We start from the raw sequence: 17,981 nt of genomic DNA, 5'->3' as shown, positions 1-17,981 counted from the left end.
AAAAGCCTGCTGAAGAAACTGCATGAACTTCTCACCAAAGCCTCGAACAAGATTCATTCCAGGAAAGTATTTTCCTGCCTCCCCTCTTCCAGTTTACTTGGGCACTACACCCCAAGGCAGGGGCTCCTTTTCTGCATCTGACCAGGCTTAGAGGTGCACAACAGCAGAAAAACAGCCTTTAAATCAAGTTATTTTTTTGCGAAAATCACTTCGTAATTAGGAAAATTAAGCAACAAAACTACAAGAAACTAGCTCCTTCTAGTAGCAGCACTATATGAGTTACCAAAATAATTCATTTCATCATCAGTGACAGAGGAAACACAGTTACAAACATTCTTTATTGTCAGGTCTCAAGACATTAGCATAATTTGACATTTTTTATTTGTACGGTACAAAAAATTGCACCAAGTCAACCTAATAAAATCCCAGTTGTCTGTAGTAATAAACAATGATGTGTTGAGAAATTTTAGAATACAGTTAAGGAATTCATCCACTTATTGATAAATAAGATGTAACAGGTACCACTCTGTTTGGATCAGAGGGTGTTTAAGGCTGTTTCCAACACCATCTGGACCTACAACTTCTCTATCAATATTGCGGAAGCACCTCCTCCTCCATTGCAAATTCCTGCAAGACCATATTGCCCTTGTTTCAATGCGTGAGCCATGTGAGCAACAATTCTTGCTCCAGACATTCTGAATAAAAGAAAAAAAAATGTATATAGTTTAGTTTAAGGAAATTCTTAATTTGACCCACACAGGACAGTTGGCAGAATATTGTACTGATTCACTGGAGGGGAAAAAATACCAACAAACTAGCAAAAAGACCAAACCAACGCTTTAATCTACATCTAATTTTTAGTGTTTATTCTGTGATTTGGTTTTAATATTTCATAAATACATATTCTATGGTAGCAAGCAAGCTCTTTATAAAAGTAGGTGGTAACTGTGAAGAGAAAAATGGGATCATGCTCTTTTCAAGGTACTCAAAATTCAACACCTGAATTAAGTCGCTGTGTACTTGATAGCAAGTTTCTATTACCCTTCCTACTTCCAGTTAATTTGAAAATACAGGTTAACGTGTCAGCAGTGTGTCTAGAAAGCAATGCCTCTGTGCAGAACAAAAACCAGGGCTGATTTTACTCACCCTATGGGATGTCCAAGAGAGACAGCACCTCCGTGAATGTTCACCTTTTGTGGGTCGATACCCAGCATTTTAATATTGGCCAGCACCACAACGCTGAACGCTTCATTGATTTCCCACATTGCAATATCTTCTTTTTTAATGCCTGCCTCACTTAGAATCTAGAAACAATAGTAAAAATACTACTATGTAAAATTCAGTCTGCTTTGAAGTCGGTGACTCAGGCTGCCTGTAGTCTGACTCAAGTTAACATTTCGGAACCTTTTTGTCAGATGGAAAAAAGCCATATTGAGGGACTGAAGCACAAACTTGAATTTTCATGAACAAAGAAATGGAGAGTACCCTATGCCAGGAACACATTTCCATCACACTTACACTAAGGTCGCTGCTACAGTCAGTACACTTGAATTGATACAGTATTGCCTCATGCCACGCACTTGTGTTCAGTTCCTTCCTGAACTAGTCTATACATGTATAACCGTATTTATTTTGCCTTTTAGCCATACTAGTTGCAAAGTTTCAAAAGCGTAAACAAGCCTAAATTTGGTGAAAGCAGTATAAAAACAATATTCTCCTTCAAAATAGGTGTGAAAAATTTGCTACTCTGAAAAATCTGCATTCTAGCCTTGATCATCTGAAAAAGTTTCTTTGTATTTATGATGTAATTGCAATTTTCATCCTAATTACAGGAAGATCAGCTGAGGTATGAACCAAGAATCCAGTCCTAGGGAAGTTTGTTGTTTTTCAAAAAAGTTTAATTCCTACCTTGGGAACAGCATGTGCAGGTGCAATTGGGAAGTCAATGGGATCAACAGCAGCATCTGCAAAAGCTGCAAGAATCACAAAAGCTCTTTAAAGACCTTTTGTTTTTACATGATTTTTTTTTTTTGTGCAAGCAGCAAACCCAGCCAAGATAGAAAAACTCTGAATATAATGGTCCATGAGATACATACATCTAAAGTTTAGTGCCTTAAGTGAGGCACATAATACCATTTTTTGATTTTTAATATTATTCCATATAGAAAGCTGTTTATGATCAAAAGCCAGCTGGAAAAACACTTGAACTTTCAAGGACTGTGTTGAGAAGATGCAGCCACCTTTTCTGTCCCACAAATGTCAGGTAACCAGCCCAACGGGATCCCAGTCTGAGAGCACCTGGCAGGAGTATGTGCCAGGACCGCACTCAAAGATAAGAAAATAAAACTCTCACCTACTATCCGTGCCAATGGTTTGACTTTCAGCCTCTTGGCGGCCTCTGTCGTCATCAGCACCAAAGCAGCTGCTCCGTCGTTCAGAGTACTGGCATTAGCAGCTGTCACTGTTCCTAGAAAAAGCAAAGCCTTGTGTAAACAGAGGGGAGAGTGTGATACAGCTCCAGTATAGGCCAGTTTATAATTTAGGTTTTTTTACCTTTGGCCCGTGTCTCAACAACATGGTGATATCTGTTGCATTGAGTTAACTACAAATCAGTCTTTAGCCTTTTTTTTTTTTTTTTTAAATCGGCTTGATCAAACAAGTGCAATCACATGTATTCATAACTTTATCTAAGTGGGGTTTAGATCACACTTTCCACATCAACCACATTGTTGGCATCGACAGAGAATTCCCACTCAAAAAGGGTTGCGAATGAGCAGCAACTTCCATTTAGCCAGAAAGATTCATCGATTACAGACTGAAAGTCACTCCGGCTCCCACTGAAACAAGAGCATATACTTGCTGGAGACCAAGGCAATAGCTAAACTGAAACCAACCCATTTCAGTCTTTTTAAAGTAAACGTTCAAACCAGAGGTTTCCACTGGTTTAAGTTCTTGGCCCACCTTTTAATCCCAGCCTGTTCACGCTGTGCTGAAGCATGTTTCTTTATCTTGGCAGACATCTAAATGTTAATGGCCGGCTGTTGGGCATTCAGGCTCTTGTGAACAGCGTAACAAAGTAACCCTGCGCTTGGTAGGAAATTAAGCAGTTCATTTAACAGTATTTACCATTTTCTTTCTGGAAAACAGTTTTCAGCTTTGGAACTTTACTAAAATCAACGCGTTTGTATTCTTCATCTTCTTTCACTTCTACGTCTGGCTTTCCTGAAATTCAGATTTCGTTTAGTATTTTATAGAACAGTACATCCTTTAGACATTCTAACACAGTCCCTAGACTAAATGCTGCCTTATTTAAACAACTTCATTCAGTTAAAAATGTAAACATTGAAAAATGCATGTCAAGAAATGTGCTTATGAAAACGTAAAAAAAATTAGTTCTTCATTCAATTTATTCACAGCAAATCCATTTATACTTCGTGGTGGCTGAAGGGACAAAGAACATATCTGTAACGTAATTAATAGGAAAAGTAAAATACCAACATCTTTGAGACACACTAGCTAAATTCAACAGTCTTCCACTTACATGAAAAGAAGAGATGGTGTGTAACATTAAAGAAAAATAAAAATTAAAAATAATTAAAAAATAAACACCCACAAAGACCACAGGTCAGTGCCCATAGCAGAAAATTCTTAGCTAATCTAACATGAGTGTCCCTGAGATTTGCATGTTTCAACAAAATTGCACTAACCACAGACAACATTACAGCTGTCAATGAGAAGCACAACTCATTTTATCACACCTTTCCATAATACCTTTTTTTGAAATAGTGACAGGAACTATTTCATTTGCCAATATTCCTGCCTCCCAGGCTGTTTTGCTCTTCGTGTAAGAGCCTATGGCGTAAGTGTCTTGTTCCTCTCGTGAAATAGTGAACTTCTTCGCAGTATTCTCAGCACAGTTGCCCTTGGAGAAAACCAAGCACGTTAGGTTTGGTATTTCTGGAAATGTGAACTGGAAATGTAACTGAAAAAACTCATCCAGCAGATTTCCAGAATTGCATGTGACTAATATGTGGTGTCCATTTCTAAATTACACAGCCATGATCAAACAGCAACTTACAGTTTTGGAATATGAACTTCAGATTTAGCAAATGTTTTCTGGATCCAGATTGTTAAAGCCAAGAAGGACCTTCTCCTTACAAAGCTTTTCTTTTAAATTAAAAACCTGCAAGCAAAAGTAAGTTTTAAAGTGCTTAGGGTTGAAGTCTTCAGAGACTGAAGATTATTGTTCAGGCCCAGAACAGCCTTACTAGTCTTTTCCTTCCGCTACTAGCTTGTCTGTTCCAAAGGTTACAAGAACAGGTCAACACACAGGGTTTCCTTAGCCTTTGGGATCTGATACTCTAAAAACTGTACAAGTATGTATACCTTTTTTTCAGGAATTAAATAAGTAGAATAAAACAAATCATTTTATATATAGGGCAATCATAATTATACAATCATAATTCATTAACAACACTGTCTAAACACCTAGTAGCAAAAAAAAAAAAGTATACTCTTTTAGTCAACCTGAAAGATTTGTTCTCAAACAGCTTTTGTTACACCTCTCATTTCTTCAGAAAACTCAATGAATCAACACAAAACCCCTCAGTACTGTGCTCTTCCAGCTCTTCAAACAGAACGTTTTCTTCTATGCAGTTCGAGAATTTAATCGGATGGACCTTCCTGTATATTCCCATACAGACCATTAAGGTTTTCCGCGCAACAACCTACAGCTGCTACAGTGTCAAAGGCTCTGAAATATTGCCCCAGAATATTAAAACTGTGGATATGATAACCAGCTCCTGGAGTTTCCCCCCCCCCCAACAGGGAACTAGAAAAGCCACTATTCACATTTTAATAAAAATCCTCACAATCAAAATCCATTTAAGCTGAAATGTGGGAGTGGATTTCAACCACCAGCCTAAGCAGAAATAATAAATCACACATGGAAGCAGTGAGGTCTGTACCAAATACACAGATCGCAGAAGAATATTCTTCATGACGTGTTTTCCTGCACAGCAGCAAGAACACTAACTGACCAATTGATAATACCCTACAGTTGTGAATTACCACAGGCAAAGGTCAGAAACATTGGTGAACTGAAAGTAGTATTTTTCTTTTCAAACTGTTCTTCCCCAAGGCCTGTTCTCCATTATCTTCATACCAGTTGTTTTCCAAACCCATCCTAAGTTTGCAATTCTTAGTTCAATAAGTTTGCACTGGTTTGTCCCAGTTAAGTTACCACGCTGATGACAAAGCGTATCAGCAGACACAATCCTTCCAAAAGAATATATGAGGTATGTACATTGGGGGAGGAAAAATAAACACGACAGCCTGCTGAACCGTACAGAGCAAGTACCCTCAGACATGCCGAGTGACTTGATTGCTCTGTCCCACAGAGACAGCAACAGTAATCAATGGTAAATTTTAATTTTTAAAAAAAATCCCTGTTCTAGGTTAGTTAGACTTTGCCTATCAGAGACAGATAAATATTACCGCATTATTTGATACTCCATTTTGGTCTTCTGTCTAGCTCCTCCATTACAGTTACTACAGGAAGCGTGGAAATGGAAGACTTTTTCCTCCTCCATTAACATTATTTCTCATTTCTAGGTTTTCTTGATGAAGGAGTTTCATAATAATTATAAGCAAGCTCCTCAAAGCTGCACCAGATCTATGGTTGATATTTTAGTACTGTGCAGGAATATTTACCATATGGATGTGGTTATAAGCATCCGTGAGCCCATCTTTTACTATCAGGTCTTCCAGCTTTACTCCTCCATAAGGTGTTGATCCTCTGCTCATTGTGTAGGGTACATTAGACATGCTCTCCATTCCACCTGCAACCATTACATCCTGCTCAAAGGGAACAAGTTAAAATTGTTAATAATGCGGTGTGCTCTCTAAGACTTCTTGTAGGAAGAAATATTAGCAAAAGCTTAAGTGTGGATGCTTTCTGTCTTAGAGGGAAAAAAAAAAAAACCAAACAACTTAATGCATTTAAAAAGCAAGCAGCAGGAACAACAGCTGAAAACAGTTAATCCACCCCAACAGAACAACTGGACTTTTCTCTCCCACGTAATTTTAGAAAGCTGCAAAAGCCATGTCACTCTCTTGCACTTCTACTTCAAAAACTTCCTAGATCAAATCACAAATTTTACTTCAAATAGTCTTTTTCTGTAAATTTCTCATTTTTTTTCTTTGTTAGCAGCTCCATATCCCTATGGAACAAGCAGCAGTCAGAATATAAGAGACCAATAAGAGACAGAGATTTACAAGTACCTGCAGTTTTACATATTATTGTTTCATCTTACTATGTAAAGAGAGATGACTTATAGTATGGTTTTATCATCTGAAAAGGCCAGCTAAAAAAAAGGAGGTGTTCACGATTAGTGAACCTGAACTAAGCTGAATCATTATAGGTCCTTTGTAAGCTGAGACAAAGCAAACAAACAGAAAACCTACAAACAGCAAAGCTATAAGGACTATATGTATATCTGCTGTTCACCAGACTATACCTCCAAAGTCCCTAGGATCTCAGGATGTAAAAAACTGCCACAGCTGTGTTGAATGGCATATTTGAAATACAGATAAATGTAAGAAAAATACAAACATAGCAGTGTGAGTCTTGAAGAGTTTAATACTGCTGTTAATATAAACACAAAAAGATTTTACATCAAAACAGCAATAAGACAAAAATGAAAGCTTTTTTTGGTTTCTTTAAATTAAGATGCAGAAAAAACAATGGTTTAGTTCAGAATAGATTATTAACTAGATCCAGGAACAGTGACAAGAAATAATAAAGCAAGAAGGCTGGAGGCAAACAGGAAAGGCAGATAAATCAGAAAGGCAGCTGACACATGGAAGCAGCAATAGATCAGAGGAACATGAGTCCCTGGCATTTCAATTCCATAAAGCAAAAGACCTGGAGACAGAGTTAATACAATTGTTTATATCACAGTATCACAGTATGTTTGGGATTGGAAGGGACCTCAAAAGATCATCTAGTCCAAGACCCCTGCTGGAGCAGGAATGCCTAGGTGAGGTCGCACAGGAACATGTCTCCTCCAAACTAGAGACCCAGCTCCCTCAGCCTTTCCTCATAAGGGAGATGTTCCACTCCCTTAATCAACTTCGTGGCTCTGTGCTGGACTTTCTCCAGCAGTTCCCTGTCCTTCTTGAACTGAGGGGCCCAGAACTGGACACAATATTCCAGATGGGGTCTCACCAGGGCAGAGTAGAGGGGAAGGAGGACCTCTCTCGATCTACTAACCACCCCCCTTCTAAAACACCTGAGGATGCCACTGGCCTTCTTGGCCACAAGGGCACAATGCTGGCTCATGGTCATCCTGGTGTCCACCAGGACCTCCAGGTCCCTTTCCCCTACACTGCTCTCCAATATGTAATTTCCCAACCTATACTGGAACCTGGGGTTGTTCCTGCCCAGATGCAGGACTCTACACTTTCCCTTGTTAAATGTCATCAGGTTATTCCCCGCCCAACCCTCCAGCCTGTCCAGGTCCCGCTGGATGGCAGCACAGCCTTCTGGCGTGTCAGCCACTCCTCCCAGCTTAGTGTCATCAGCAAACTTGCTGATAGTACACTCAATTCCCTCGTCCAAATCGTTAATGAATATATCGAATAATATTGGCCCCAGTACTGACCCCTGAGGTACTCCACTATATGATGATGTACACTGTCTCAAGCCACTGAGAACCATCACTGACTTTAATATCACAGATCCCTCACAGCCTGCAGCCAGGAAAACCAAACAAATACCAAAAATCCCCATCATTTATAGCTCTAAAGAACCAGTAACTGGCTTAGTCACTGTTTTTGCTGAGACCGGCAGCACAGCATGTATGATAGCCCAGCTGAAAACACCCGCTCTCTTCAGAGCTCGTGGCCTGCACCTGTCAAACCAACTGCATGCACAACCGCCCTCACAAAGGCACTGGATGTGTATTACTAAATCCAAATGTAGCTGTTTACACAGACACGCTGAGCCTGGTTGAAAGTCCAGAAACAAAACTTCCACTGACTTCAGTAGGTGCTGGACAAAGTGCTGCTCTCTGCACAGCAAGGCCAAAGTAATAAGTGGTTGCTTAACTCAGCTACACTGCTATTTTCAGAGAAGGGACAGAAAAAACTTAAATATTTTACCTTTGTTCAAATAAAAAACAAGATAGTAAGTACTTTTCTCACTAACGAGCCACTTACATCTTGAACTGACAATATTTTCACTTCAGAGAAGAGGAGATGTTGCCAAAATGCTCTGAGTACGGAATTAAAAACAAAACTGAAATGCCTTTCTTCACATTCACACTTCTCCCCGCTGCACCGCATTTAACAACTTGCTGAACATAGTGCATTCTCCCATCTTCCCATCAAGTGATACTATTTTTCCTTATCGCATAATCTCAGCACACAGTTGACACAGACTAGCAATTCCCGTCCATCAAGTTCTTAAATGAAAATGCTTATTCAGCATTATATATTCTACTTCTAAAACAATAAAAAAGCCTGAAACAACGTTAGTATACTTGGAAACAACATTGTTTTAATCCATTCAAGTGTCTGAAGGCCAAGATTAAATTTGTTTCATCAAAAACTGAGTCTATAAACATTTCTTCAATTTTTTCAAACCAGAAAGCTTGAAAATCCCCTTAATTATTTTTGGGGAGTGAGAGAAGAGCAGCAGGGAGAAGGTGTAAATACAGAAGAAAAAAAATCCACCTTTAAAAATACATCTGACAATTTCTTAACTATAATACATTTTTTTTCTGTTTTAAACCAAAACACACTTAAGTGACTATAAAATTAAGGCTGCATAAGCAAAACTAAACTTTGCTAATTAGCTTTATTATCCCAAGTCATAATACAGTCCCAAATCAGAGAGCAAGCCATTACTAGGACAAGTTCTACAACTTTAGTTGTGTGGTTTGTTTTTTTTCCCATACAACAGCAATAAAATTCACATACCTGACTTCCACACATCAGGCTTTGTGCTGCCATCAAGATGGATTTCATTCCTGAAGCACAGACCTTATTGACAGTTGTACACGGAGTGCAGATCGGCAGACCTGAGTCAAAGAAGTTGTACAAAATTGTATTATTTAAAGAGCAGACTCAAACTTCAGGTGTCTCAGCAATATTTAGTATGGGACAAATTTTTACCTACGCCAGGGTGTCCACTTTGCACTAGTTAGCCTGCCAGGATAATTTATCTGCCCTCATCCCCATTTACTGTCCTTGTTCCCTCCCCTTCCAACAACAGGCACACAATAAGGGAACAAGCAAGGGAAAATCAGAGAGAGCAGATCAGGGAAGCGACTCCAGAACTATTCCAGCTCCTGACACCCCAGTCCTTGCCTCTAAGAAGCACTCAAGACTGCAAAGGCACGAACGAGCTGTAGAACTTAGCGACTGGCAGCAAGACAGGCCCAAGAAGTACAGGGACTCCAAACACACACAATACTGTACAAGAACAAAAGTGCTGAGTGTCAGTGCCGTTCACAGGGTTTATTATTGAGTTATTGCTGTTATTGAGTGTTCACGGGAACAGCTTTGGGCTCTGCTGTGTGCAGGCTTCCTGAAGCCCGCTGCAGCACTGCCTCTGCCATAGGCTTACGTGCTAGGGCTTTGCTGTCAGCACATCACCTCCACACCAGCAGTGAGATGGGGAAACCAGACAGAAGAAAGAAAAGAGCCATACTCATCCCTTTGCCTCACATGGAAGCAGTTCCTTCTCTTTCAGGGACAGAGCCAAGAAGGTATCAGTTCTTCCCTGACCCATAGATTTTCCTAGAGTCATGCTAAGGTATGGAATCCCATCCCCACAGCAAAAGAGAGAGGAAACTATTTCTTGCACATTTGTGCTGCAGTTAACGTTATAGAGCGAATCCTTCCAGTGACAGCTCCAGACACTGCGGGAAGATGAGTGCACTGACATACTCTTATCTGCAGTTCCAGGAGACCCACTGACCTGTTATCCCATAAGGTTTAAGAGTAACAATACACTGAAGAAAAAACATCTGTTTCAAGAAAGATTCAAAGAGCAGTATCCATCATTAGCACTAAGTGCTCTGGAAGTAGCAGCCTGGTCTCCAATATTGTCTTCTCCAGGCTCTGCAAACACTGTAGGCAGTAACATTCATTGTGCATACGATAACTGATTCCTGAAGACACACAGTTAGGCCCACTTAGGTGAGTACAACACACAACTTCACCCATCACGGGGAAGAAGCATACAGAGAATATCTTGACAAAAGGTCGGCTATCACTCTCCTTTAACTCATACCACAATCTACACTGTCTACATGAAGACAGAAAACCTTTAACCCCAGTATCAAGAGAATTAATACCTGCACCCAGGACTGCTTGTCTTGCTGGAGCTTGTCCTTGTCCAGCCTGCAAGACATTACCCATATATGCTTCTTTCACTTCTTCTGCAGGGATACCTATAAAACAAACTTGTTTTGATTCAGGATTCTTCACACAGTAGATGTAACTCCCCTGTACAAACCTTCCCATTGAAGTTTTCTATCAAAGGCTGCTGAAAGGCATCATATCCAACCTGTGTGCTAAAAGCATCCCAGATCTCTACCCTCATATTCGTGGAACATGGTGAGCTGGTAACTCCCCTCGTCACCCTGCAGAACAAGCTACAGTTAACTAACTAAAGCAAACATTTCTAAGTCTCACTAGTCACCTGAGCAGCTTAATTTATATGGATGCTTAAATGCTCAAAATTTTCTACCTGCCACAAGTATGTCCAAAGAAAGTGTTTTGTTTGTTTGTTGAACAGGGGTGAGTCAAGGCCACAGCCAGCTGCCACCAAACAAAACAGGTCTGCTCTCCCACTGTATCTCCTGCAACAACTATGGTGTTCAAGTTCTTGTAATATGTTGTTTCAAGAAGCCAAATTTGGAGAAAACTAACCCTTCTCTCCCTCCAAAAGGTCTTTTTTGCTGATTTGAATCCATGAATAAACTCACAAGTTTGCCCTACAAGCTTAAGCGCCCATGTAAAAAATTGGCAGGGAAAGGATGGGCCACTGGTAACAGCAGCAAGTAGCCTTTGCATCAGCTTAGGTGTGTTGTAAAACCCCACCTCAGTTGCACACTCAGTTGGATTTGGATTAGCACATATATCCCTAGGTAATTATCTGCTCCTAGAAGCACCACTTATGAAACAAAGCCCAGCAGTCAACTTTAAATAAATACCATTTGTGGATAAAGACTTCAGAGTGCCACAGGAGGAAAAAAAATCCAGAACCTTTTGTTTACCAAACAACTTGAAAAGAGAACGCACAGACTGATACTGTTCTGAGCCACCTGAGGCTTTCTTTGTCACAGAAAAAGCATTTCCATATACCTGCTCTGTCAATTGCTCCCTTAATTGCAATGGAACCAAGTTTAGTGGCTGGCAATGATGAAAGAGATCCTTGGAAAGATCCAATCGGTGTCCTCACAGCACTTGCTATCACCACCTCCTAAGATGAGAAGCATGGAGTAAAAGTCACAGTCTCTCTCACATATGCGCAGATATACCAGTATTTTTAAAATCCACTTTCACTCTTTCTTTCATGTCCCAGCTTCCCTTTTATCCTGCAAGTGTTTCAGAGCACTAAAATAACCTTTATTAATGCATACAGCATGGGGAATAAACACAGATAATTAGAGATTGGTGTGTGGTTGCAGGACTACAATCTTGGGATCAAAGAGCTGTGGTGGGATGGTTCCCATGGCTGGAGTGCTGCTATGGAGGGATACAGGCTCTTTGGGGAAGACAGGTCAAGAAGACAAGGCGCAGGGGGGTTGCCCTTTGTGTGGCAGACTGAGCTCAGCCTTGGCACGGATGATGCTTGCAAGAGTCTCAAAGGTCCATGAGTAAAGGGGGAGTCAAAGAAAGCTGGTTAATGTTCAAGGATTATCCCTTCTAAGTTCAAGAGCAATCCATTCCTACAAGCAATAAGTCAAGCAAAAATGCCTGGGTCATCCATGCAGACCTCCTAACTCATACACTAAAAGGAAGCATCCAGAAGCTTGTGGCAGGGAACCTGTGAGACAGTGCCCAAGCATGCAGGGACAAGGTTTTGAAAGCCCAAGCCAAATTGGAATGGAATCTAGCAAGGTATGTCAAAGGCAACAAGAAGGGTTTCCATAAGCACCTAGAAGGCAAAGGGAAGTCTAGAAAAAACGTGGGCCTGATGTTGAATGGGGCAGAGGACCTGGTGACACAAGACATGAAAAAGGATGAGGTACTGAATGCCTTCTCAGCCTTGGCCTTCACTAAGACGACTGGCCTTCAGGAATCTCAGGCCCCAAAGAGCAGGAGGAAGGCTGAAGCAAGGAAGATGTACCCTAGGGAAAGAAGATGAACCCAGGGAATACTTCAGCAAACTGGACATCCAGAAATCCATGGGCCCTGCTTGGATGCACCCACAAGTGCTAAGGGAGCAGGCTGATGTCTTTGTAAGGTCACTCTCAATAATCTTGGAATGGTCACGGTAATTGTGAGAAGTGCCTGAAGACTGCAGGAAAGCAAGTGTCACTCCTGTCTTCAAGAGGGAAGACCCAGGGAACCACAGGCCAGTGAGCCTCACCTTGATCCCTGGCAAAGTGATGAACAACTAATCCTGAAAATCATTTCTAGGAACATGAACAACAAGATTATCAGAAGCCATCAGCATGGACTCGTTAATGGGAAGTTATGCTCAAATAACCTTCTACTGTGAAATGATTGGTTTGATAGGTGAGGGGACAGCAGTGGACCTTGTCTGCTAGACCGCAGTAACGCTTTCAACTCTGTCTCCTGTAAGATCCTCATCCAGAAGCTGATGATCTACAGGCTGGAGAAGCAAGCAGTGAGGTGTACTGAAAACTGGCTGAATGGCCAGGCCCAGGAGGAGGTGATCAGTGACACAACATCTGGTTGGAGGCCAGTAACCAGCCAGGGGTCAAGACTGGGTCCACTCCTGTTTAACATGTCCATTAATGATCTGGATGATGATGCAGCACACCCTCAGCAGGTTTGCTGGTGACACCAGACTGGGAGGAGTGGCTGATACACCGGGGGTTGTGCGGCCAACCAGAGGGACCTCAACAGGCTGGAGAAACGGGCTGACAGGAACCTCATGAAGTTCAACAAGGAAAAGTGCGAAATCCCACACCTGGGGAGAAATAAGCCCAGGACATGCTGGGGGAGAGCCAGCTGGAAATCCACTTGGCAGAAAAGGACCTGGGGATCCTGGTGGACAACAGGCTGACCATGAGCCAGCAAGGGGCTCCTGCAGCAAAGGTGGCTGATGGTGTCCTGGGCTGCATTAGGCAGAGCACTGCCAGCAGGTCGAGGGAAGGGATCCTTCCCCTCTGCTCAGCACCAGTGTGGTGTGTCCAGAGCATGGGTTCCCAATACATGAGAGACATGGGGTTACTGGAGACAGTCCAGCAAAGAGTCATGAAGACGGTGAAGGAACTGGAACATCTGACATACAAGAAAAGGCTGAGAGAGCTGGGACTGTTCAAGCTGGAGAAGACAAGGCTCACAGGGATCTCATCAATGTAGATTAATATCTGAAGGGTGCAAAGAGGACGAAGCCAGATCCTTTTCTGTGGGGGTGACAGTGACAGGACCAGAGTTGCCTATGGCCACAAACTGACACACAGGAGGTTCCCTCTGAACATGAGGAAACACTTTTCACTGTGAGTGTAACAGAGCACTGGAGAGACTGTGGAGTCTCCATCCCTAGAGATATCTGGAAGCCTGGGTCCCAGTGTAACATGTAAGCAGCAGCTTTAAGCCAAGGTGTGACATTCAGCAATACACCTAGTAGCCCCTCAAACCAGATTTACCCTTATTTTGCTTCAACTTCAGTGTGACATCAACATGTCTACCTGCTAACCCTGCGAGAGTAGCATGAGGACTTGGCACCAAAAAGATGAACATTTCAGACCTTTGGCTGCCCCTGCCAGCTACTGAAAAGCAGCAAGGAATACCTCCAACTGTGCTGTTTCAGTGGAAGTCACATGTAAAAGCTTACAGGGTCTCACCATGAGTTCTTTATTTAGAGAGACAAGCAAAGAAAGAAAACACTAGAAAAAAATAAAGACAAATTATACTTGTTTAACAGTAAGAAGGTGTATGTGTAAATCCTTCTTCATCATAACTGACTTCAGTAACAATACCATACTTGTCCTCATCTCTTATGTTGTAACAAGTTGCAGCATAACATACAAATAACCTCAAAGAGATTAGTTGGCATCAGCTGTATTTTTCCAAAAATGGGTAGACAGTTGCATTGAGTTTAAGTTAGCTGACACAATTCTAACCAATTTTGTCCCACACTACTGAAACAACTAACAAAGATTTTGCAGTAAGGTGTGATTTGAGCACAAGGAACACTGTCTTCAATGCAGATTTTTTGTGGTAACTTTTTAAAATCTCCAGTGATTAAGGAAACAAATTTTAAATGGTGATTTACTGCAGTCAGATGGTGCTTCATACTTACATTTAGAGTACGTTGTGAGGCATAGCCACGGCTTGTATACTTCAAAGCCTGAAAATAAGAAAGTCCTCAAAATTCCATATCAAGAAAGCCAATGACACAACATTTCAGTAATGTACCATTTTCATATTAGTCAGTACTTAAAAGAAAAAAAAAAAAAAAAGAAACCCTGGAAAAATATTAAATTAAAAATCATAAAATGCCTTTTAAAAAAGTGTAGTCTAGTACACAGCCTCACCATAACATTTGTGACAAAGTATTTTCTGAAAAATAAACAGATGCTCCTTTAAAAACAAAAACCAATTCCTTTTGGCCAGGTCTGTTACATACACATATAAGCTGTGTCTAAACCAGGCAGTGAGTTGTGCTATCTTGAAAAAGTTTACCAGCCCCTCTGTCTGCTTCTCTGGACTTTGGTTCATTCATTCCTACCATTAACTTCACTGCTTTTTAAACTGTGGCAATTTGTGTCTACAGCTTCATTTCATTGGCATTTCATGAAGAAAAATGAGAATAATGAATTCAGAATGCTACAACAAAAGATTATAGTAAAACAAACCCAAGAAAAGTAAAAGGTAGCACCTGAGGAGGCTAATTCACCAGCTACTAGCTTCATCTAATTAAGCAGTGTAAAGAAACAAAAATACATCTGCAGTGATTGTTTCATACACTAACAGAATGATTTTTCAATTAGCGGTTTAAGCCACTTCCTTAAACAACATTTCAGCACACTGGAGACTTCTGGTTGCTACTGAATGACAGCTAAATAAATACTAATTACAAATAACTACTTAAGGATGCCACAAAACCACCATCAGTTTTATAAATCAAATAATGCCTTCTGGTATTATGTCTACAATATGAAAATTTAGTCTGTTTCTTTCTTCATTTTACAACCTTCAACTAACAAAACGCATGGGTTTTTTTTCAATTTGTCCCTTTTTTTTTTTTCCCCCAGCCTAGGTTGTAATAGTCAGCAAAGAGCTTTAAATTAAATTTCTCCCTGCAGGGCTCTAGTAGCAGGGTTTTCAAGGGTTAGCGTCAAAATCAACCAAATCCCTAGCAAAGTAACATGTCCTTACTGGACAACACCTGAAGTTCACTTTTGCAGCAAACTGGACAAACCAGACAACAACTTTCTAGGTCTAACAGGCATCTGCTAGTAGTGTTCTTGCTCTATGTCAATTACAGACTTCATAAATAAATACATAGATAAATAAATAAATCCACACTTCCGTAGCTAGTGAAAAACTGCAGCTTTGCTATGGCAATACAGACACAATCCAGCGCAGTGCAGATGCTTTACCTGCCCTTCTCTTCCCGGGACCGCTCTCTATACAGTGACGGGATCCCCAGCGCTCCAGGCTCCCCAGTAAAGCCAGCGGTGCCACCCTGCACCGTGGCGTTTTGGGCAGGAGCCCTCACTCAGTCCCTCACCTCACAGCCGCCCTCCCGATGAGCGCGCCGAGCGCACCCGGGCTGCACATCCACTGCCTGCTCCCCCGGCCCCGCCAGCGGAGCCTTCGGCAGCTGCTGCTCGCCCTGACAGTCGAGGCGGGTACCGGCCAGACAGGGCGGCTCTACAGGGTGCTCTCTACTGCGAAGAGAGGCGCGGAAGAGCCGAGCGACGGCCTAGCCAGCCCGCTGTGCGGCTCTGGAACAGGCCGCTTCCAAGATCGCGGCTAAAGGGCTAGAAGTCCCGCCGGGACCAGCGCGGGGCGGCCGCTTCGCTCACTAGGCGCCTCCGGGGCGGTGCGGCCTGCTCGGGCCTGCAGACCGCGGCGGACACCGATCCCCGCTGCAGGAGCCGGCCCGGGACGCGCTCCCTCCCCTCAGCTCCATCCCGAGACCTACTCCCTTCTCTCAGCTCCATTCCGGGGCCGCTCCCGCCGCGCCGCACGGGTGAGGTGGGTGAGGGGAGCGACGCCTTCCCCGCCGCAGACGCCGGTGTGACCTTGGCGAAGTCTTTCCGGGCCCCGCGGCGGGGCGGGGGCTGCCCCGGGATGGAGAGGGGAAGGGCTGGGGCCGCCCCGCGCCGCCCGCCTCACCCGCAGCAGCTCCTGGCGCCACCAGCCCAGCCTCGCCGCCGCCGCCATGCTCCCGCCGGCCGACCCCGTCACCTTCACCGCCGCCCCCACCTCGGCCTATAGACGGCGACGCCCCGACCTTTGCCATCTCCCATTGGTCCCGAGGACGAGGGCGGTGCCAACTCAGATCCTGCCATTGGCTGGGCTGGAAGGCGGGCCGTAGCGTCAGCGGGCGGTGCCCGCACTGCGGCGGTGAGGGCGGTGGTCGCGGGCCGCACCTGCTCAGCGTCTCACGGTGTGGTGCTGCAATAAACCCTCTAAAGCTACACGGAAGTTTATCCACGTGTGGAACACGTGTCAAAAAAATTCCCTGCGCGGTTGTCAGCGCTGCGGGAAGGCAGGTGCTGGAATGTGTCTGAGCTGGGGCTCTTGACGGCTGGCGAGCCCTTGTGCTGCCGCTCCGTCCTGTTCTCACAACGGCCGGCAGCTGCGTTCCAGTTGAACTGCTTCTTGTCCAGCCTTGGGCATGAGTATCTAAAAGTGTTACCTCAGAGTTTAAACCTGTCTGAGAACCGGTGCGGCCGCCCCTCCACAGTACGGCTGCCCCTCCACAGTACGGCTGGTGCCGCCCCCAGCCCAGCCCAGCCCCGGGGCCGCTGTTCCCACATCCCGCCCTGCGCCTCGCTTCCCCCTCCGTGCTCTCCGGACCTGGATGTGCAGATGACGGCCGTCACTAAATCTCCACAGCTGCCTGCCTGACACTGCCTCTCTCCACTCTGTATGTCGAACACACTCGCAGCTGGGCCAGAAAACGCATGGAGCTTTATATCGCAACAGAGCAGGCTCGGAAGACAAGGTGACGTTCTGTGTGAGTTGTGCCGCTGCACACTCACTAGGACAGGCAATTCTCTGTTTCTGGTCAGTCATGCTTACCTACTCCTCAGCCACTCTTTTAATTCCTGTTACAGTCACCCACGACTGTGTTCCCTCAAGCCAATTTCTGCAAACCAGGTAAGGCACCACTGACTTGCACCTTTCTTTCCATTCTCTATACCACAAACTGGAACAAATGCCAAGCAGCACACTTTGGATATAGCATCTGGAAAGGAAGAGTCTCTCAGCAACTTGTTACCATCCACGTGCTATCTTGCCTGATTTTTTTGTTGTTTTATCTTCACATTGTTATACTAACATTCATCAAATCAGCTTCAGTTCATTTTCTGTTCTATACCACATTCATTTCCCTTTGAGAGAAGATATCACTTCGCCCTCAAAAGCAAAATACTTATTGCTTTCTATATGTATCTAAAGATTCTTCAGACACGTGGCAAGAAGCTGACTGGGACTGGCACAGACGTGGGAAGCATTTGTACTCTTTTGCTTGCTTGACTGTCAGTAGCTGATGTTTTTAGAGTTTGACTAATCTAGTCTAGATCTTTGATTTA

At 43.3% G+C, this 17,981-nt stretch overlaps 1 protein-coding gene across 1 annotated transcript; it reads right to left on the bottom strand.

The window, feature by feature from the left end:
* Window positions 1-319: 319 nt before the first annotated feature.
* Window positions 320-16,697, bottom strand: ACAT1 (acetyl-CoA acetyltransferase 1). The gene is made up of 12 exons (XM_065831535.2): window positions 16,558-16,697; window positions 14,513-14,560; window positions 11,377-11,494; window positions 10,365-10,460; window positions 8,983-9,083; window positions 5,713-5,856; window positions 3,772-3,922; window positions 3,127-3,222; window positions 2,354-2,467; window positions 1,909-1,973; window positions 1,147-1,304; window positions 320-695 (listed from the first exon to the last, which is right to left on the bottom strand). The coding sequence occupies exons 1-12, from the start codon at window positions 16,603-16,605 to the stop codon at window positions 575-577; spliced, it is 1,260 nt and encodes a 419-aa protein (XP_065687607.2). The 5' UTR covers window positions 16,606-16,697; the 3' UTR covers window positions 320-574.
* Between the last annotated feature and the right edge of the window lie 1,284 nt (window positions 16,698-17,981).

Source organism: Patagioenas fasciata, chromosome 1 (genome assembly GCF_037038585.1).
Source record: "Patagioenas fasciata isolate bPatFas1 chromosome 1, bPatFas1.hap1, whole genome shotgun sequence".
NCBI classification, from domain to species: Eukaryota; Metazoa; Chordata; class Aves; order Columbiformes; family Columbidae; genus Patagioenas; species Patagioenas fasciata.
This window is presented reverse-complemented; position numbering and strand designations above follow the sequence as displayed.